The sequence below is a fragment of the Cyprinus carpio genome, chromosome A24, assembly GCF_018340385.1.
Source record: "Cyprinus carpio isolate SPL01 chromosome A24, ASM1834038v1, whole genome shotgun sequence".
NCBI lineage: Eukaryota > Metazoa > Chordata > Actinopteri > Cypriniformes > Cyprinidae > Cyprinus > Cyprinus carpio.
The window spans coordinates 11,804,333-11,827,614 of NC_056595.1; the positions used below are offsets into that span (position 1 = coordinate 11,804,333).

A 23,282-nucleotide genomic window follows, 5' to 3' on the forward strand; every position below is an offset into this window, starting at 1 on the left:
ACAGAAGTGAAGCGGAAGTTGTTTTCAGAACTAATGGCGCGAATGACTGGAATACGGCTTCAAACACACAGGTTTTCTAAATAATAAAATACAGACAGATTAGCAGATGAATTATCCTGCAGTCTTATACAAGATATATTCTATGTGTGTCATTAGTGAAAAAAAAAAAACTAAATTGAAATGAGATCAAAGTCTTTTAGAAGTTAGTTTTAATCCTCGTAATCACCGCGCAGCAGCGCAACACTTTGCATCTGTCTCGCGGTAACAGTTAAGTCTTCATTTGTTATTATGAGTGTTTGTTTAGGTTGTTTTATGTTTATTAAAACACAACACACACACACACACACACACACACACACAGTGATTTGCTTTTAGAGCTGTCTGTTTTTCAGTTTGACACTTTATGAGATAATCTAAACAACTGCAATGAAAAGTCGATTGTTCATTATTAGTGTCTCATAGCATCCGCGTTTTGTTTGATTTTTGTATTAATTTGCTGTTTACTTTGCTCTACCGAATAGTAGTAACGTTATATTACAGAATAACACCATGAGACAACAGTATACTAATTATTATTTGCAGATGTTTCTTAATGACAGTATTAAATCCGTGCACGTTTGTTTCCACGTGATGTAGATTATATGTCACCATGTCAAAAGGCAACAAGGGTGCATACATTGTGAAATTTGTTGAACGCAATGGACAGAAGAGTGATCTGGCTCTCCAGGCCAATAAGGTGATCATAATGTGTGATTCTGTGGTGTATCTGTCATTAATGCTCCTTATATCTTATAATTTCATATAACGTTAATCATACGCTCATCTTCAGGCAATAGTGGAGCTGCAGTCAGAGAAATATGTGCAGACGCTGGATGAGGAAGCCGCACTAGAGCTGGACCACAATGACAAGTCCCTGTTTGTTTTCAGTGACTTCACCAGCAGTGCCTTTGATCACTGCAGGAGGGTGCGTCTGTGTGACGATGCATTTACAACACTGCATATCGTCTGCTTTTTCCAGTGATAAGCAGTTGGGCACTTTTATTAAATTCCATCCAAAGAAAATATAATTCCATATTCTGTATATTTACATAAAATGTGTACGTTTCTATGATCTCAGTTAGTGATTCACTTTAGAACTTATTTTTTGACTAAAATGAATTCATTACAGAAACACCAAAATAAAAAAATGTCACTTGGCAGGAAACAGTGAAAGTCCCTCTAATTAAATTCAGGTAATTTAACTTCATTTAATTTAAAGGAGTCATGTTCTCAGGTGATAAACCAGGAGTTCTTCAGCAAACAAGCTACCTTTATTTTATATGTTGCTACTCTAGAGTTATTCTTGGTCAAAGTGAAGTATATGCACCATGCTGACATGTTTAATGTTGTAGCTTATTATCATATACACAAAATAAACGCTGACACAGTCAAAATGTTAAACATTACTGATTTGGTAAATATTTTTTGCCTTCCAAAACTTTTTTTTTTTTTTTCGCAAATATTCTTGGTTGCCGAAATTTTGGTACATCACTAAAACAAAAAAGAAAAAAAGCTGAGCGTGATGTATGTCTTTTTAAAAAAAAAAAAACTCTTGTGTTTTGACTGTTAGCATTACATTTTAAATCAATTAATTCAATTAACAGCATTTATTTGAAACAGAAATCTTTTGTAACATTATAAATGTTGTTACTGTCAATAATCTTATGAAACTGTATGTTTTGTCGTATTTGCAGCTGGGATGCAGGATCGTGAGTCCTCTGGTAGTGCTGTTCTGTCTGCAGAAGCAGAGATGTGTGCCCAAAGCAGAGCAGCCTGTGTACAACATGGCCATGGCTGATGTCACAGTCTCCTGCACCAACCTTGACAAAGAGGCACGGGTAAGGAGAAAACCTTTATGATGAAGTCTAATATATAATTGTTTCTATTCTCCACATTTGCTTACATTATGTATAACGTGTGATTGAATAGTGAAATAATTACATCTGTATGTGCAGTTCTGCACGTCAAATAAGCAGCTGTTTTGTCGTTCTTGTAGAGCGAAGTGATGGATCTTGTCCAGCTGATGGGTGGACGAGTCTACCGTGATCTAAATGTGTCTGTTACTCACCTGGTGGCAGGTGAAGTGGGGAGTAAGAAATACCTTGTGGCTGCAAGCCTTGGGAAGCCCATCCTTTTGCCCAGCTGGGTGAAAGCATGCTGGGAAAAGTCTCAGGATAGGTAACATCTCTTTTAGTGTTTCTCAAAGGGGGTGGCATTCAGAGAGCATCGGGGACGCTGGAAACAATATATTTTTTTTTAATTCAATGGCCCGTCGTCAATTATTCCTTACTTTATATATATATATATATTTATATATATGTCATATATATATATATATATATATATATATATATAAAGAAACATGCTAAAGCTCCATTACTCCAACTTTCAGTCTCACACAATCCTTCAGAAATCATGCTGACTGCCGCTCAAGAAACATTTCTGAATAATTATTAGCTGTTATATATAACTGAAAATGTTTATGCTGTTCAATAATTGTGTGGTAATAGAAATAGAAATGTCAATTCTTTGAAATGGTTTAGAATAGAAAAACTTATCAGCATTATTAATGTCTTCACTGTCATTTTATGTTTTATTGCACATTTTGCATTTTTATTGCACATGTACAATGCAAGACAAGATAGTCCATAACATATTAAGGCACACCACACTGACATACAAAAAAAGCTATGAAAAAAAGTATTAAATTGATAAATAATTCACAGAAAATAAAAAAAACATCATACATTTATTCCACTTTTAAGTATTAGTTCTCTTTTAAGCATTTGAAAGCAAACTCTGAAATATTCTCACAAAATCATGTGTAGATGTGAAATTTATCAACCAAAATGACCAAGTTCAGTCAGAAAAATAATATTACATTCTACACAAACCCAAAAAAAAAAATCTGGCATCTGAGGGTGCAGAAAAATCAAAAAAAAAAAAAAAAAATCGGGAATCTGAGGGTGCAGAAAAATCAAAATATTGAGAAAATCGCCTTTGAATTTGTCCAAATGAAGTTTCTTAGTAATGCATATTACTAATCAAAAATTAAGTTTAAATATGTTTACAGGAGGAAATTTACAAAATATCTTCATGGAACATGATCTTTACTTAATATCCTAATGATTTTTGGCATAAAAGAAAAATCTATAATTTTGACCCATACAATGTTTTTTTGGCTATTGCTACAAATATACCCCAGCAACTTAAGACTGGTTTTGTGGTCCAGGGTCACATATTATTAAAAACAGGGTGCTTTCTAAACCTAAGGGGTAAATATTATATTTCACTGAAAGCTAATCGATAATATCCACTCAAAATCCAAGGCAAAATCACAGCAGTAAAAACAGTGTTCAAGGGTTCCAGGAAAGGAAGAACAAACTGAAATCTCTTCTGTAAAAATTGCCGTGGATATATTTTAAGGTTTTTGATGTTGTCCCTGTTGTCTCTTTAACTTTTAGGACAACAGGGTATCTAAGATACAGTGTGAAAGAAACCTCAACCTCTCCAAAACTGTAGTACTGAAATCACCAGCATGCTTAAGAATTCTGTAAATGAATATTCTTTCAGTGAAATATAATAATATTTGTCCCTTATGTTACATTAGGAAAGAAAAGGTGATAACAGCTTCGTGTCAAAGTCTGCCTAAAAAACCCTTCAAAATCGTTCTTTTTTTTCCCCACAGTGTTTTCCATCACTCTGAGTTGAATATGGAGGAGTATCAGTGTCCAGTCCTGAAAGGCTGTACGGTGTGTGTGACGGGACTCTCTACTGTGGAGCGTAAAGATGTTCAGAGGTTGTGTGAGCAGAATGGAGGCAACTACACGGGGCAGCTAAAGATGAATGAGTGCACTCACCTGATTGTCAGTGAACCCACAGGTGACGCTGTAAACTCTGACTTCATCAATATGCTTTGGGACACAGCCTGTTCTTCACTTCATTTTATGTGTTGCATTTCAGGCCAGAAATATGAGTTTGCCCGTAAATGGAACGTATTCTGTGTGTCCCTGCACTGGCTGTTTGACAGCATCGAGAAGGGCTTCTGTCAGGATGAGACTAGGTATGCCGTGGAGCGTGGACAGAAGAGAGCGGAGGAGAAACCAGACAGACCCAGCTCCTCTACTCCTACAGGACCCAATAGGACCAAAGAGGGTGAGTATAACACTGTTTCATTAGCTGCTTTTCGACTGTCGCGCCAGTGCTTTAAACGGGCCAGGCAGGGGCTAATAACCTCGGACCTGTAGCACCGAGGCCACAAAAAAGCACTACGTTTCCACAGTAGGGCCAGAAGCTCTGCTGCGCTTCACTAAACCCCCCCCCTTTACACGCCTCTCAGGAACAACATCACGCAACCCCCACAAAGAGAAGTTATCAGAAAACTAATAAGAAATAAGTCACGGGAACTAGTGCGATCACAAAACGAACATGATAAAACCAGCCATTTGTTAAATATTAAAACCAGAAGCATCAGTGTTTTACTAAGTGATACATTGATCATAATTAATTAATCAGGATTGAAAATTAGTTGCACAGAAATAAAGCGTTATGAACATAGCCTGCTTATTCAGTCGAGTCGGTTTCTGTTTATTTGTAGTCACAGTAGCCTATATCACATTTAGAAAGAATGATAATTTCTATATTTTTATAAAAGCTCCCGAACAAAAACCATATGTCTGATTTTTACAGTTTACAGATGTATATTTCTTTGTGTCATTTGTTTGTGCAGAGGTCCTTCACTTATGGGATTAAGCCATATTTCCAATATCAGTATGAATGTGAATGAAACAGCCCTCACAACAGCAGGAATGAGCCACATTGAGACTCCTGATCCAGTTGACTCATTTGACATGACTGCTTGTCGAGTTGATGACCTGTTGGATGGCTGTAAGGTAAGTTTTACTTAAATGTTTAGTACAACTAAACGGTTTGGAACATTGTTTAAATTAAAAGTCTAAGTGATATCCTGTTGCATTTGTGTGAATTTAAACATTAAAAAAAAAAACTTCAGTCGTTACCATTTTTCACCTTTTTGTCTTGTAGTTATACCTATGTGGCTTATCAGGAAAGAAACTGGAGAAACTGCGAAGGATGGTGCTCTGCCGGAGGGCTGCGCTTCAACCAGCCCAGCCAAGAGCTGACACACATAGTGATGGGTGAACCAGACCAGGGAGTCAAAGTCTTCCTTGACAAAGCCACTCACAGGTCAGTCTAAATTTGTGTCACGGTATTGTTTTTTTATTTTTTATTTAACAATAAAAACACTAAACAATCTTTAGGGTCCAAGTTGCTATAATGAGGACCTTTGAGGCGGAATTAGTTGCCGAATATGCAAGGTTGTGCTAGGCGATATGGCCAAAAACTCAAATGTCAGTATTTTTTGGCTGAAATGCTATATAAGGTATATACAGGTGCATCTCAATAAATTAGAATGTCGTGGAAAAGTTCTTTTTTTTTTTTTCAGTAATTCAACTCAAATTGTAAGACTTGTGTATTAAATAAATTCAATCCACACAGACTGAATTAGTTTAAGTTCTTTTAATTGTGATGATTTTAGCTCACATTTAACAAAAACCCACTCTCTCAACAAATTAGAATATAGTGACATGCCAATCAGCTAATCAACTCAAAACACCTGCAAAGGTTTCCTGAGCCTTCAAAATTGTCTCTCAGTTCGGTTCACTAGGCTACACAATCATGGGGAAGACTGCTGATCTGACAGTTGTCCAGAAGACGATCATTGACACCCTTCACAAGGAGGGTAAGCCACAAACATTCATTGCCAAAGAAGCTGGCTGAGTGCTGTATCCAAGCATGTTAACAGAAAGTTGAGTGGAAGGAAAAAGTGTGGAAGAAAAAGATTGACAACCAACCAAGAGAGCCGCAGCCTTGTGAGTATTGTCAAGCAAAATCGATTCAAGAATTTGAGTGAACTTCATAAGGAATGGACTGAGGCTGGGGTCAAGGCATCAAGAGCCACCACACACAGACGTGTCAAGAAATTTGGCTACAGTTGTCATATTCCTTTTGTTAAGCTACTCCTGAACCACAGACAACGTCAGAGGTGTCTTACCTGGGCTAAGAAGAAGAAGAACTGGACTGGATTTGGAAACCAAGGTCCTAGAGTTTGGAGGAAGGGTGGAGAAGCTCATAGCCCAAGTTGCTTGAAGTCCAGTGTTAAGTTTCCACAGTTTGTGATGATTTGGGGTGCAATGTCATCTGCTGGTGTTGGTCCATTGTGTTTTTTGAAAACCAAAGTCACTGCAGCCGTTTACCAAGAAATTTTGGAGCACTTCAGGCAGTGATTAAAGCAAAAGGAGCCCCTACCAAGTATTGAGTACATGTACAGTAAATGAACATACTTTCCAGAAGGCCAATAATTCACTAAAAATGTTTTTTTTTTTTGTCTTATGAAGTATTCTAATTTGTTGAGATGAATTGGTGGGTTTTTGTTAAATGTGAGCCAAAATCATCACAATTATAAGAACAAAAGACTTGAACTACTTCAGTCTGTGTGCATTGAATTTATTTAATACACGAGTTTCACAATTTGAGTTGAATTACTGAAATAAATGAACTTTTCCACAACATTCTAATTTATTGAGATGCACCTGTATCTTGCTATTCTCTACATTTTCTATTTGGATTATTTCTATTTATATACAGTACAGGTCAAAAGTTTGGAAACATTACTATTTTTAATGTTTTTGAAAGAAGTCTCTTCTGCTCATCAAGCCTGCATTTATTTGATCAAAAATACAGAAAAAACAGTAATATTGTGAAATATTATTACAACTTAAAATAATAGTTTTCTATTTGAATATACTTTAAAAATATAATTTATTCCTGTGATGCAAAGCTGAATTTTCAGCATCATTACTCCAGCCTTCAGTGTCACATCCAAAACTATCACATGACCATTTAGAAATCATTCTAATATTCTGATTTATTATGAGTGTTGGAAACAGTTCTGCTGTCTAATATATTTGATGAATAAAAGGTTAAAAAGAACTGCATTTATTCAAAAAAAAAAAAAATTCTAATAATATATATTCTTTACTATCACTTTTTATCAATTTAACACATCCTTGCTGAATAAAAGTTTTGATTTTATTTTAAAAAAAGATAGAAAAAAAAATTACTGACCCCAAATTACTGACCAGTAGTGTATATTGTTATTACAAAATATTTATATTTTAAAAACATAGCTTCTTTTTACTTTTTATTCATCAAAGTATCCTAAAAAAGTATCACATGTTCTGAAAAAATATTAAGCAGCAGAACTGTTTCCAACTTTGATAATGAATCATCATATTAGAATGATTTCTAAAGGATCATGTGATAATGAGCCTAAAAATTCAGGTTTGCATCACATGAAATAAATGATAAAGTATAATAAATTTAATAACAATTAATTTAAATTGTAATAATATATCACAATATTAAAAAAAATTCTGTATTTTTGATCAAATAAATGCAGGCTTGATGAGCAGAAGAAACTTCTTTCAAAAACATTACAAATAGTAATGTTTCCAAACTTTTGACATTAACATCATGTATAAATAGATATTTAATTTTTTTAACATCCTGCCCAATTTTGTCCAGTAAAACAATGTTTATATTAAAGGCAATGAAGACAATAGTGAAAGTAGGCTATGCTTTGTGCAAAAAAAAAGGGAAAAATGACATTACATTCTAACATTGTAACATTACAATCTAAAAACAAAAATAATGCTTTTTAAGGCAGAAGTTAAGTTTACTAAACTTAAAAATAAAGTAAATAACACGAGCACAGATTAATTGTATTTTATTTTTGATTACTCCATTACTGCTACTGTATCTGCTATCATAATATACACTTACTTGTACTTACTTTTGCACTCGGTCTGTTTGCGCACATGCACGCAACAGCGATTGTTCACTGAAGTCTGTGAAGTTCAGCAGAGAATCACATTCCAAAGGCACCTAACAGCAAAATGAAAATATTTCCATGACTTTCTAACATTTACAAATGGAGAATATACCTGTGAAATGTAAGTTATGCACTGAGGATAACAGCACATCTCAAACACATTAAACTGTGCATAGCCTCTTTGTCAGCAGCTCATGTGTCTGTCAGAGCATCTGTTAACACTATACGTGATAACTATATCTTACCAGTTATTTTAAAGCCCTTATGTCTCATGTTTAGGACAAATTGGATTATGCACTTTCCCCGCAGCAGCTCACTCTGTGTCCTCTGCTATTATTCAGATGCACTAGTATCAAACTACTGTATATCGATATAGGTGGTATTTCCTTATACAATATTTCCTATTAAAAATATATTAATATATCATACAAACTCAATATACCACCCAGCCTTAACGCAAGGTTCATGCTATTCAGATGGATCCTTCCTATCCAAGTTGGCTTCTTTGGTCAGAAGAAGGTACAATTTAAACAGTTCAAATATGCTTCTCAGACATGTTTTTCTCCTCAGACCACATGTAGTGACTGTGCAGTGGTTGCTGGACAGTTTCTCCCGTGGTTCCTTGCTCCCAGAGGATGACTACTTTCACCCCTCTTTCCTGCCCCCTGCCCCAGCCGCTGTTGATATGCCTGCTCCTCACAAAGCCGCCCCCCGTGCATCCAGACCATCTGTAGCTCCCCCTCCTGCCCCTAGTCCAAGCCGACAAGCCAGAGCAGAGGAAGACCTGCTATCGCAATACATGGAGAATGACCAGACTGTGGGTGAGTTGATAAATATTTAAATTCTCCTCTGTCTACACCTGTCTATCTCCCTCATTCTTCCCTGCCTGTCTTTTCTGTAGTGGAGCTACCTCAGCCCAGTACCAACAATAGGCAGAGCATTTTGCTTCCAGAGCCTCCACCTGCAGGGAAGGACTCCACCTTGGTTGAAACCTCAGAGGGTGGCCTGTTTGCAGGGAAGCGCTTTATCTTGGTTGGCTTTGGAGCCGATACTGAAGCCCAGCTCTCAGAGCTAGTCATGGAAAACTCTGGGAAGATCTTGGTCGGCCGTTCGAGAGCTGTGGGGCATTATGCCATTGTGCCACTGCTGGGCTGTGATGTGGAGGCCACAGTAGATGAGGTTGCAACAGATACCTGGCTGGTAAGAAAGATACATTTGAGTTTATGCACAGACAGGATACTCTTTGTGATGTTTATTTATTACTACTGGTCTGTGTTTGTGTGTGTGTGTTCAGGTCATGTGTGTGGAGCAGCAGTGCGTGTTGCCGCTAGCCTCTCATCCTCTTTTCACTCCAGTAGCAGTGAGAGAAGGCTTCTCTCCTCTCAAAGACTGTGTGCTGTCTGTCAGTCAGTTCACTGGAGCTGAGAGAGATGCTCTCATTCAGCTTGCCAAACACCTGGGAGCGAGGTGAGACCTTTTGCTCACTGTCCTCACCTTCTAGATAGTTTCAGGTTTTATGTCTTCCTCAGGATTTTTGTCTTGTTTTTCAATACAAATATCTAAACAACCTTTTTCTCAGTGCTAATCTAATGTTTTCTTCTTTCTCTACCCCTACACATCTGTCTGCAGTGTTCAGGATTATTTTGTGCGGACTGCTAATCAGAAAAAGGGAATGTTGGCCAGCACTCATTTGGTACTCCAGACTCCTGAGGGCACGAAGTACCAGGCGGCACAGAAATGGGGGCTAGCTGCAGTCACAATCCGCTGGGTTTTAGAGTCTGCCAGAACAGGGAAGCGTGCTGATGAGGGACAATACCTGGTTGACCTGCCTCCTTCTCCAGGTTAGTCAGTAGAAGTAGAATTATAATGAATTTGCTTATGACTAATTAACAAGCTGTAGTGATGTATTTCTGAATTTAAATCTGAAAATCAATTTTGAATGACTTAACACAATTTCAGAAATGCCATACTTCAGTATAAAATGGCTACTTGGACACCAAATATCACTTACTATTTGTGATTTTACATAGAGAGAACTGAGGACAGTTTTGTTGGAGCATCTCAGAAAGATCCACCACCTCTGCGTCTCCATCAGCGTTCACCAGAGCTACCACTACTGGGCCCACAAAATAGTGCTGCCATCACCCCTCTGGACATGGCTCGCTTTCAGAGCCGAACTGTCCGCTCAGTGGTCAGGAGGTTGAGAGAGGGAGAGGAGGAACAGGCGGATGTGGCCACCCCAGGACAGGAGGTGGCTAAAGGAGCCTTGCAGAAAGACTCTTCCCTCCATCTAGACACTCCCTCTCGATTCCTGAGCAGAGACAGACTCTTCGGCCCCTCATTTAACACAAAGGTGAGCTGGAAATTGAATGGGATCTGATTTAAAGTTCAGAAAACATCTTTTGCTTTGTTTACGGTTAAAACTAACAATTTGAAAATACGAGAATTTTCATGAATTCCAAAGTTTACGTCAGAACGGATTTACACACACATTTGTTCTTCTCGTGTTTCATGAATGACAGAAAAGAAGTCCGTTCAGTGTTCAGCGATTTGCTGGAGGCGCTGTTGCGCATTTCACATGCAGAAGGGTTAGCCAATCATAAGAGAGCTCATTTACATATAGAATTACGGTAACATTTTACAATAAGTTTCCATAAGTTAATGTTAGCTAATGTGTTAGCTAACATAAACAAACAATGACAATACATTTTATTACAGTATTAATTCAACTTTGTTAATGTCAGTTAATAAAAATACAGACGTTCATTGTTAGTTCATTAATTCACAGTGCATTGACTAATGTTAATAAGCACAACTTTTAATAATGCATTAGTAAATGTTAACATTAACTAAGATCAATAAATGCTGTAGAAGTATTCATGTTCATGTTAACTAAAGTAGTTAACTAATGAGCCTTATTGTAAAGTGTTACCAGAATTACATATAGAAGATACAATGGCAAAACCAGCCTTGATTCTGTGGGTCAGAGAGAAGTGCACAATGATTAAGATAAAACAAAATAACTAAGTTTTGTAATATGGTGGTATGTCTGTTGTAGGATGTGTTTGACCATTTACAGACTCCTGGTAATAAGCCTCAAGGTCAGGGGTCAGAGACTCCTCTGTCAGAGGTCATTGAGAAGAACCTTAAAGCTGCAGTTGCCAACAGCAACCGAAGCCATGTTACAAGCCTTGCATCCATGACTGCCAGTCCACAACTGGGAGAAAATCCTGAACCTGAGGTACGTACACACACACACTCATATACACATACAACCTCTATGTGAATACAGATAAATACAGGTGTGTCTGTACCATGCAGGTGGAGCAGAAGGCTGCAGCTCCTCTCAGTGGGGTGGTGGTGTGTGTAAGCAAGAAATTAAGCAAGAAACAGAGTGAACTCAATGCAGTGGCCGCCTCTCTTGGCGCAGACTTCAGGTATATGCCAAATCTCTGACTCTTACTCTCTATGAGTCAGTCTTAAACTAATAATGTCATCTGAGATTACATCAACAAATGCAAAATATTTATACAATTTTTAACCAAAGGGGTGGAGTCTTATAGATTTTCTCTCGTATAGGTGGTCGTGTGACGACTCTGTCAATCATTACATCTACCAGGGTAAAGTGGGAGACAACAGTAAAGAATATAAAGCTGTCAAAGAGAGAGGACTGCATATAGTGTCACAACACTGGCTACAGGCTGAATAAGAACACAAATAAAAACATCAAAAAAAAAAACAAACTTTGTCTTATTTTTTTTTAAATATTCAGGATTCTTTGATAAAAAGAATAGCATTTATAGCATTTATTTGAAAAACAAACTTTTGTAACATTATACATGTCGTCACTATCACTTGCAATATATCAATTTTAGAAAAAATTGTCTTTCATTTTCAGTGTGCAGATGAGCAAAAGCATGTGTCTGAGTCACTCTACCCTTTTACATTCAATCCCAAAATGAGCCTCACCATGAGTCAGGTGGCAGATACCACTCAGAGGTCACCTCCTCCTTCCACTCCCCGCACCAGACTCAGGGCATGTGCAGAGAATGAGGAGACAAGGGTGAGGAATTTATGCCTTGCACTGCACTACCCATACTCTTCAATCCTAGCATGTTGCCCTTCAAAGCTGTAATCTGTGTGTATTAGGGGTGTAACGATCCATCGATATGAATCGATACATCAATCAAATGTCTAACGATACGATGCCACGCATAGAATATCAAAACATGCAGTATAAATAGGCACCTTATTTTGGAATATTCCAAATTTTCATGCAGTGTCAGTCTATGCATTGCCAGCGCGTGTATTCTCCTTCAAACTCACCTGTCAGGACTCGATAATAAGACTGCCTGAAGGCACAAAGAGAGTATAAAAGTCTCGGGACAGTTGACAGAACTGTCGAGCGATGTGTGAGAAGTTTTCTGCACGCATCCAAAGCGCACGCACAGACAGTGCTTGAATAAACAAATACAGATGAGATTACATCAAAAAGCACATCTTGGCGAATATCCTAGTAAATACAGTCAGTTAGGCCTATGTCTTAATGTAAACCGTTGAGAGAGAAAACGCGTGTGTATCTGTATTTGGATTTGTGCTTTCGGTCTTAAAGTGCAAGCAAACTAACAATAAACCTCTGTCAAAGAATACAAAATTTCTCACTGCTCTTGACTGAGCAACTTTTGTAACTTTAATAAGGATTAATCTCTGTTTAATTTATACAGTAAAGACTATGCAGGGTTATTTTACATATAATTATTAAATTTTTGTACCTTAATATTTCTTTTATACCTACCTGAAAAGCCCAAAAAGCACTGTTTATTTAATTTGTCTTTATTCTATTGTATTCTATTGAATATTTATTTTCTGCTATTGCTTGTAATTTGTTTACCTGTAGAAAAGATTCTTATCTCTGAGCCCATAGTAGCAGCCGAAAAAAAAAATAGTCTTAAAAATAAGTTTTAACAGCTTTATTTTTGTGATTTTTATTTATACATATTTTTCTACATTAATGTATTTTTTTGTATGTTGACATTGCACATTTAAGCACAGAAGCCTGAAAGACTTTCTTGACTGTTGTCATGAAAAGAAAAGTGTTTTTAATACAAAAAGGTTCAAACCTTCAAATAATCTATTTACAACCCCTATCTTATATGCACAACAAATCACATAACCCAAAAAAACCTAAATGACTGACATAATTTCTTAATAAAACAAACCTAATTCTGAACCGATTTTTTTTTTCCCAATTAACCCTAAGATTTACAACCCCTAGTGTATGTGTGTGTGTATATATTAGGGATGTAACAATTCATTCAACTCACGATTCGATTCACGATTCAATTTTCTCACAATTTTTTTTTTTACAATATGAGATTGAAGACATTATACATTAAATGAAAAGATGTTTTTTTATTAGGCTATTGATGCACGTTTCTTTGTGAAATTGAAATATAACAAAACTAAATTTAAATTTTAAAAAACAAACCCCAAATCAAACAAGTAAGCTACACAAATAAAAGAAATCTCTTAATATGAACAAACTAAGGCTGCGTCTGTGCTCATTCCATTTAAAATTAGAGGCAACCTCTGGATTTTAATCATGATCCAAACAAAGATGCTGCATACATGCAGCATGAGTAGTTTTTAATATAAATTAGACTGTATAATTTCAAAATTTGAAGCAAAAACAAAAGTCTGACTTTAATTTTCTGAAACTATACTACATAAAACATCTGGTCGAAGCGGCAGACGAGCTGTATGAGATGCAGATCCGCTCTCTGACAGCAGGTGGCGCTCATGAACACTACTTTAATATGCATTGTTCAGAGGCAAGATGGAAAAGAAACTTTTTTTAAAGATAGTCAATTCCCCTCAGAGATACATTCAAATAAACTCCTACTCCAATTGAATCGCGATTTGTTTGGCATCTCAACCGTCACATATTTGAATCGATTTTCGACCGGCTCATGGTTAATCATTACATCCTTAATATATATATATATGTATGTTTGAATGTATATATTGCTATAAATTATTTATTTATTTATTTTTGCTTAGCCCTGTTGACAACAACACAGACATCTCAACCTCTCAGTGTGTCAGTGTGGGAGAGCCTGAGAAAGATCAGACCGTCAGCACTGAGAGAAGTGAGTCATCTTTAAACATGTGTATTTGATTCATGTATTAAATCTCTGTGTTTGTCTCTGACTGATCTAAAGTCACAATTCAAATTTTCTTATCTTCTCCCTCAGATCTCACAGAAACACTTGAGATGAGAGAGAGTCTTCAAAGGCAACTTCAGGAGATCATGTCTGCTACTAAACTGACCAGCGGTCGTCGAGGCTCCTCGCGGTTGGCAAGAACCGGCTCAGGGGGAATAGACTCACCCCACACCCCGGACAGCCTGGGGCGAATGGGGAGACGCAGCCGTACTTTAGAGGCCCTACGGTACAAAAACAAGTCTAGCTAGTAGAAGTGGGCGATATGACCAAAATATCTTATATCATGATATGAGTAATTTTATTTAACGGTAGCAGTGTATATTACAGTGTATTTGTTTTTGCTTTAAATAAGGTCTTTATGATATCAAATTTTTTGATACCATAATAAATTCATAATACTTTTCACTAGTGTCAATATCACAAAAAATGAATACTATCCTAAATGTAAAAAACAAACAAAAAAAAGTAGAACAAATAAATAAGAAATGCTACATGCATTGTATAAATTAATTAAATGTTTAAAAACACTGCAAATTCTTCACTGTGTAAATTAAATATAGATTTCTTCTTATCAAAGTTACAAAAGTGATTTAGTCAAGAGCAGTGAGAGATTTTCTCTTTTGTTGTTTGATTAACATGAAAAACAGACAGCAGGAATATTAGACTGCTGTCACTTTAAGAGCTGCCCACATCCAATATACTGTTACACGTTTTCTTTCTCCGCTGTTTGCTTTCACTTAAGACCTAAATTACTGTGTTTATAAGGATACTTGCAAAGACGGGCATTTTGACACATAGAAGTAGGGATGCACAATATTATCGGAACGGTATCGGCCAATACAGGCTTAAAATATAAAAATCGGCAAATAACTCACATGCTCAAGGTGTGCTAGCGATAAGATCACGTCAGCATTGTGCTCATTCTTGAAGCAAACATTTGCCTAAATGGTGATTAGATTCACTCTTTCTCTGCTGATTGCATTTCAATTGCTTAAATTTGTTTGTTTTTAAATAGCAATGCTTAAAAATGTGTGCAAACGATACGTTTTCATGACCATGTAGCACAGCAAAGTGTAACCACGATAGAGACGATAGTCAAAAATCTCTAGCAGTTGAGACATTTCTACTGGTTAATCATGTTTTCCAGTATATCGCCCACCTCCTACTCTCTGATCCCATCACTGTCTCAAAGCTTGCAGCATCTGTACAGCACAATTTTTAATTGTTCACTAGGGAATGTAAGGCACAGGATATGTTCTAGTTTCTGTTTCTGATACGTCTTATTGGTGTGCATTAGATGCTGGGTATTATTAAGCTGTTGCATCACTTTTTCTTTAAGAAAGTTGCACTTTTAAGATTTCATGTTAAAATATTGTGTTTTGGCAGGATGTCACGTCAAATGGCTGTGGACCTGAATACAGAGCCGTCCCAGAGTGAGCAGATCGTGTGGGATGACCCCACAGCACGGGAGGAGAGAGCTAAACTGGCTGATAACCTGCAGTGGCCTGGAAGCCCCTCTCAGCACTCTGAAACCCTCGCCATCGTCCCACCGCCCCTCTCTGACCACACAGCCAGTGGCAGGGTCTCCATGACTGACTCTGAACTTGTGGAAATGGGTATGAGAAAAAAGCTTTACATTTTTTAAAAATGGTCATACTTTTACAGATATACTTCTATTCAGAAGTTTAGATTTAAAAAAATGCGTTACAAATGTTCTGATTCAACTTTTCTGACACTTTCCAGCTGCTTTTGAAGTCATCGATGCACAACTGAAGCCAAAGGTGACCCCGCCTCCAGTTGACACGCTTCAGAGCCCTGAAACACCTGAAGCACCTACTCTTGCTTTCCCCACCTCTAAACCTGCAGTCCCTTCCCTTCCACAGGTACATACACACACGCTGATTTTGAGTGGCTCAGTATTGATATATATATATGCAGTGTATATGCTTGTGGAGTTTTATTATATGCATAACAGTTAGTTCCGATTCTCAATTCTCACTGGACAAGAGGCTTTCCAAGAGTGCTTATATTTCACCAATATCAGCACTGGGACTTGACTCTGCATGTCGTAAACAGGCTGTCAGTCAGTGCAAGTTACATTGTTATGCCAGTAGGTGGCAGCAAGTGGCATGCAAGGCTACCTTTATGAGTTGGTCATTAAAACATTCTTAACTAATATGTTTAAAAATGCTAATTCATTCATGAATGAAACAAGCTGTTAAAATTAATTGAACTTTGAGTGCCACTTTACAAAGCTCAGTCAACAAGCAACATGTCACTTGGGGTAACGCTCAAGCTGATATTTCGCTTCATAGAGATCAGTGGCATTGATTCTGTGCTTTGACCAGAACGACACTGGTCTCTTTCATCTTTGGACAACGTTTTTTTTTTTTTTTTTTTTTCGCAAATATATGATTGACCTGAAGAAGGACAGACACAGGTAACTGTACACGGTCAGTCAATCTCAATCTCTCTCTCTCTCTGCTTTTTAGTGCAAATCTGTGAAACCTCTGTACAAATCACAATGGTGCACAGAGTCTTAATGAAGTAAAAGCAAGAGCAAAAAATAACACTCTTGTTATGATTAACTTATTTAACATCAATGCACATGCATTAAGTGGAAAACAAAAAGGGCATAAAAAACATGAACATGTGGTTGTTTGCCATACTCAGTTGGCTTTATCAGAATTGCGGTATTACAATATTGCACTGCACACACCTATCCATGCGCAGCATTTATAATAAATTTTCTTCAAATCTGATCTACTAGATCTCTCCGAAGCAGGTTGAAGATAAGGAGGAGGTGAAGGATCCTCCACGTTTCCTGCTGTCTTCATTAAACCCACAGGAACGCATAGACTACAGTCATCTTATAGAGGAGCTAGGTTTGTACACATAGCAACATTATGCATGTTTAAAACTTTGTATTTTCTGCTGTCTGTCAGCGTACCTGACTGCACTGAATTTAATTTAGGGATGTTTAAAACTTTGTATTTTTCAAAATCAACTAATCAGTTAATTGGTTTTAGGGCCCCTCTATAAAATTAGACCTGTTGTCAGATTCCAATCAGACACATGTGAGCTTTCACAAAATGCTTGTTCAACAATAACTCTCCTAAAAAAAAATTCAAAAGGGCACGATTAAAAAAAAAAATTGGTTTGTGCCAAAAATAATAATAAAATGAATACATTGCTAATAATTCAACTAGGGCTGTTTTATATAATAATTCAACAGGGCACGATTCATAAACCTACGCATCTCTGCATATAGCTGTGAGTTTGGGTTTATGATGATGTTGATCTGGGAACGCAATGTGCGCTATTTCATCAGATTTGTAAAGTAAATCATTTATAAACCTACGCAAACACAGGAGAATACATCATCTTTCTGAACATGCTTTCTGTTCATCACGATTTAAAAATAAAACCTCAAACCCTCACTCTTTTACACGTTTTGATGTCCACATATTCAAGAAATTACAGTGTCTTTAGCATTTCTGTGTTAAAGAAATGGTCAAATATTACAGATTAAGTGGACATTTGAATTAAATGTTGTTTAGTTGATATTAATCAAGGATTAGTTTGCACAGTAAAGTGTAAAAACACTCTTCAGGCCGTTGACGCCTCTGCAGGCATTTGTTATAATGCATAAGGTACGTTAGTTCTATTGTTTATAATACATTATGTATTTTCAGTTTTGTTCAATAAAACCTTATGATTACTTGCTTTTGATACTTTATTTGAACCAATTGTTATTGCCTCATTGCTATGATGCGTGTTTTAAGTCATTTTAAAGGCTATTGTTTGCTTAGGTCCATTTTTATTATCTCAAAAAATAACCAACCAAAATAATCGTTAGTGACAGCCCTAAATTCAACATTGTTATTAATGAGAAGAAATCTTTCTTGAGCATGAAATCCGACAAATTACAATCATTTCTGAAACATCATGTAAGACTGAAGAGTGGAGTAATGCTGCAAAAATTTCAGTTTTGCCTTCAGAGGAATAAATTACATTAAGATATGTTAAAATAGAAAAGCGTTTTTTTAAATGGTAATATTTTATAATATTACTGTTTTACTGTATTTACTATATTCAGTTGTTGTATTCCATACCTAATTGAATTTCTTCTATTGGATGTGTCATGTTTGTGTACATGTGCAGGTGGTGTAGTGCTGGAGAAGCAGAGTTTCGACCCCAGCTGCACTCATGTTGTTGTTGGTTATCCTCTGAGGAATGAGAAGTACCTGGCCGCTATGGCAGCGGGGAAGTGGATTCTTCACCGCTCATATCTGGAGGCCTGCCGTGCAGAAGGACACTTCCTAGAGGTATATGTCTGAATTTGGGATTGGTGTCTTTCAGTGATGAAAGATGATGATGTTCATGTCCTGTATGTCTATTAGGAGGAGCAGTATGAGTGGGGCAGCAGCTCTATCCTGGACGCTCTGCCATCCATCAACTATCAGCAGAAGAGACTGGCACTGGCAGCCATGCGATGGAGGAAAACACTACAAGGCTGCTCAAACAAGGAGGTACGCATAAATATGGTGTGCTTGGATGAGCATGCAAGTACATGGCGCAGCACCTGACGCTGTTGATGTGCAGGGAGCGTTTGGTGGCTGGACTGTGATGCTGAATATTGACCAGGCCAGAGAGGCTGGATTCAGACGGCTGCTGGAGTCCGGGGGAGCCAAGGTCTGTTTTCTTTTGTCTTCTGTCCTCTTTTGAATCCACACTGAATCCATTAAAAAAAAAAAAAAATGGTTTTCTGTGACCTTACAAGCAGTGGTTTCTTCTTCCCCCTCCTTCCTTTCTGTGTTGTTTCTCTTGTATGAACCCTCTCTCCCCCTGTATAGGTGTTGCCAGACCCTTCTCCCTTGCTGTTTAAAGAGACCACTCACCTGTTTGTGGATTTTAGTCGGTTAAAACCGAGTGACGTCAGAGTGGATGTCAGTGAAGCTGCAGCTCAAGGAGTCAAATGTCTTAAACCAGAGTACATTGCTGATTACCTCATGCAGGTGAGAGATGATGTTTCAGATATAAATCGCACTCATGTTTAGGGCAGTACGTTTAGGGGATTTTTTTTTTTTTTTTTTCTCCCATAGCTCTTAGTTTGCTGTGCTTGTTTGTAAGGCTGCAGGATTCGGCCAAAATGGTGTAATTATATATCAGTATGATTATAAAACAATCATTTAAAATGTCAAACATATTAAGAAATATAAACACAAGCAGCAGTTATCAGGGTCCAAACACAAACAGATCATTTATAAAGTACCAAACACAAACAGCTCATGTAGACAGTATGGTTACACAGTGGTCATGTCTCTTTTCAAATATAATGTGTCTCTCTATGGAAGTTTTAGTCTGTATTACAACAGACAAAAAATACTGTCTACAATACATTCAATACATTCACTCATGTCTAGCAACTGGATTACTGAAATATGTTTTCAAATTAAAATTAGAAAGATTGCTGTTGTAACTTTTATGAAAGTTTATGAAGAAGGTTTGCACGTGTTGCATTACTAAGTGTACATTATAAGCAACCCAAACTCAGAGCAATCAGCTCTGTGAAAGAACAGTGCCACACTTCACTCTGAAGCATGCAGTGTTTTTATTTGCTAAGTCTTAAGTGGTTTCAGTTTTATGCTGATTAATCGTGAAGCCCTACACCTGGCATTAAAGTACCAGAAGCAGTAATGTGGAAAGTCTGTCACAGTAATGGCTTGTTTTGTTCAGATCTGAAATAGTTGTCGAGGCAACAAGTATGATTTAATAGATATATAAATTGCTTAATTTTTTTCAGGAACCTACTCCTTCAATGGACGCTTACTATCTTCCTGGTGCAGCTGTGGATGATCTAGAAAAGGTTGAAGATACATCTTCACGCAAACGGAAAGCCTCTGGGAACATGTCCACACTGAAGAAGAGTCGTGTGAGATGAAATGTACAATATCAAATGCTAATGCAATATGTATTTATGTGATTTTATTCAATTGTTACATTGTAGATAAAAAAAAAAGTCTTGTCAATAAAAAAAAAAAAATAATCAATTCATAATGTGAAACCTATTGAATAGTCATGCATAAAAAATTTGAAAACTTTTTTTCATAATTAAATTAGTGAAGGTGCGATCTTCAACAGAATTACACAAGCTTGCATTTTTGTTATGCTAGACATTTCTAGACTTTGCTCTACTACCACTATCTGCCCTACAGAGGGAGTGTTTTTCACATAATGGACATGTGTTACTTATAACATTACACACACACAAAAAGTTTATTTTCAAACAGCTCTCAAATGGATGGATGAGTACTAGGTTCTTTACAATTATTTGGCATAGCCAAAAATGTTAAAACAGGATGTACAGGAAGACAAATTAGACATTGAGAAAATTATCTTGAATCATTATGATACCTCATAAAATAGTTTGCTTCATGTAATAGTTTTCTTGATGGAATCAATTTAAAAGTGGTTTGTAATTTAGTTTGGTGAATCCTGATTATCTGATGTAATGAGTAATTACATTTTCTCACAGTCCCTGTTTGACCCCTGGTGTAATTCCTCTTACCGAAAGACATCAAAAATCTTCAGTGTCCACAGCAACTGTTCCGTAACTAATGGCAACAAGGGCACAGATTGTTTTTTTTTTTTTTTTTTTTGGATGCTGCTGCTGTCTGGCTTATGTCATAGATCCAATTCAGATTGTTATTTGCTTGGTCAAATACGCATCACTTGATCTCTTTCAGTGCTCTCTCTATATTAGCAACATGGTCACTATAACGTTTTAATGTAATTATAGACTATTTTTAACCAGCCATTTTTTGCAGTCCCATTTCTTCTTACACAATTAAGCTCATTTTAAAGGATATTATTTGTAATGCTTAAACTAACTGCCCTTTAAATTAACTAGTACCCCCCCCCCCCCCCACCTTTTTTTTTCCATCTTAATAACAGATTACTGTTTATTTTTATTTTATTTTTTACATGGAAGTGTGCATGGCATCCCTTGATTCCTGTCACACACATTCACATCATGCAATAACTGGATTTGCTTGAGAAGTCTGGTGGCCTATATGAGCATGTAAATGATTTACCCTGGTCACGGCTAAGCCTGCCACCAACCGACTACTGAGACCTGGGGGTTAAACCACAGTCTCAAAGCCTTCGGGTTACGAAGTTGGATCCCCCATTTGTCACAGAGTGAAGGTGATAGAGAAGGGAAAAGGGCTGTTCTGAATGCCTGTTTCACTTACTGAACACATATCTGCTATCACCCTTCATGCCACTGCACTCTGATTCTGCCTTTGTGTTTCTTTGCTTCAGTCCTGAATGAGTAATTAAATGCAGTAAATTATTTTTTTATTTTTATATTTTTTTTTGCCCAAGCTCTACAGCACTGTAACTGCTGGTGCAGATAAGGCCTCTTTGCTCCTTAACAAGACTGATATTGGGACGAGTACAACCCAATGAGAATAAGGCACCCCACCGGGACCCCAATCTGATAGTAATGCCATGTTGCTGTGGTAATAGAAGGAAGGGTAGCATGTTGTGAGGTTTATAACCAATGCCATGGACAAAGGTCATGGAAAATGTACATATGTCTGTAATGTATGAATGGGGTTATGCCCAGCAACTGTATAGAAATGCAACAGAAACACAATGTCTCTTTGTTCCTGTCTAAAATCAGGACACAGCCTATTGTTGCTCAAGACAATGTTAAACAAAACTGCTCCTTTATTCATTCAGTAAAGTAGCAAATTATAAATAAAATTGACAGAATTTAGAAAAGATGTTTTTTTTGTTTTTGTTTGGCCATTTACAGAGTAGTGATTTCTGTGAATCTGTTCATTTCAATGAACCAACAAAAAAACAATGTTCAAACAAACATGTTTATTGCATTTTTTTTTCTGTTAAGTTTCATTATTGCAAGTCCACGCAGCCATGATTTAGCTCATTAAATAAAAAGTAATTTATAACTTAAACTTAGTGTAAACACTGAAGCATTACTGAATTTCTTATAGCAGACAAAAAAGCTGTTGATTCAAAAAACTGCTCTGACAATGAAATCTTAGGGGATGTTATTATAGATCTATTATAAGGCTGTCATGGAGATAAACGTGGTAATTGTTATTTTTTATATTTTGCTGATATCTGTTAGGTAGAAAGGATTTTTTTTTTTTTCGTTTGTATAGCCTATTTTCTTTCTTTTTATTGTATTGCCTAATTTTTTATATAAATCACGCTCAGCAGTCTGTTTACCTGTTTCAGATATGTTTCTATTATTTTACTATTTCTATTCCCCGATCTGTGCTTTGTTGTCCTCCTACAGTCTAACAAACAATCCTAAAGAAGGATAATTCATGTTAAACCACTGGAGACAGAATAACCTTCTCAGCCCAGTTCCCCAAATGCTCGCTTGCTGTTGCAGTAATATGTGCTCATTATTATTCTGTGGCCGTGTACAGTCTACGAAACAGTCTTAAAGAGCCAGGGTGACCGACACGTAGCATCATCAGCTGTCTGATATCACTCAACCTGCACCTGCTGCCTGTTGCCTTCAGATGATCAGTCTGTGATTTAAACAGGCTATCTTATGTGTTTGGGGAGGTGGGGCAGTGTTGGACTGGATTCAGAGATTTGCTGGATGGAGGCAGGGGGTGGATGAACTGACCGCCCCGCTCATGTGACTGTCTGATACCGTGCGGAAAGCATGTGCGTTTTGCGCGTTTCACTTGGACCGGTGACGCGGCGGCTTTGATAAGCCGGATCGGCTGGAAGAAAGAGGTTTCGGACTAGTCCACATATAGGTACACCTAAACGCGTCATCTACTGCGTGTCGCTGCATGTATTGTCTTTGCGTAGAGTGACATCGTTAATTTATAGCTATATAATAGCTGCCCGTTTTTGAGCTCTGATGACAGAAGTGGCTTAACATAATTTGTGAATATAGCATGATTTTGGGGCTCTCCTTAGTTGGCATTGCACTCCCTTGAGAGATGCGGTTATCGGACTGTTCAGATGTCTTCTTGATGCGTTCTACAGAGTCGTAGATGGCGATTGGAATCATACGGAATCGATTCTGGTTCTCTAACAGTTCCATGAAA

General features: G+C 37.1%; 1 protein-coding gene across 1 annotated transcript; it reads left to right on the forward strand.

Annotated features, from left to right (window-relative positions):
• The first annotated feature begins 10 nt into the window (after nt 1–10).
• LOC122133972 (DNA topoisomerase 2-binding protein 1-A-like) lies at nt 11–20,795 on the forward strand. The gene is given in 29 exon segments (XM_042714203.1): nt 11–71; nt 637–736; nt 830–964; nt 1,734–1,877; nt 2,036–2,217; nt 3,728–3,921; nt 4,003–4,198; nt 4,769–4,931; nt 5,083–5,135; nt 5,137–5,244; nt 8,522–8,772; nt 8,853–9,151; nt 9,246–9,418; nt 9,581–9,792; nt 9,982–10,304; nt 11,010–11,192; nt 11,273–11,388; nt 11,531–11,654; nt 11,850–12,014; nt 14,007–14,100; nt 14,206–14,401; nt 15,562–15,791; nt 15,919–16,058; nt 16,946–17,060; nt 18,340–18,503; nt 18,579–18,707; nt 18,781–18,870; nt 19,032–19,193; nt 19,982–20,795. Coding segments are annotated over 29 exon segments (4,617 nt in total). The 5' UTR covers nt 11–33; the 3' UTR covers nt 20,120–20,795.
• Nucleotides 20,796–23,282: the final 2,487 nt, after the last annotated feature.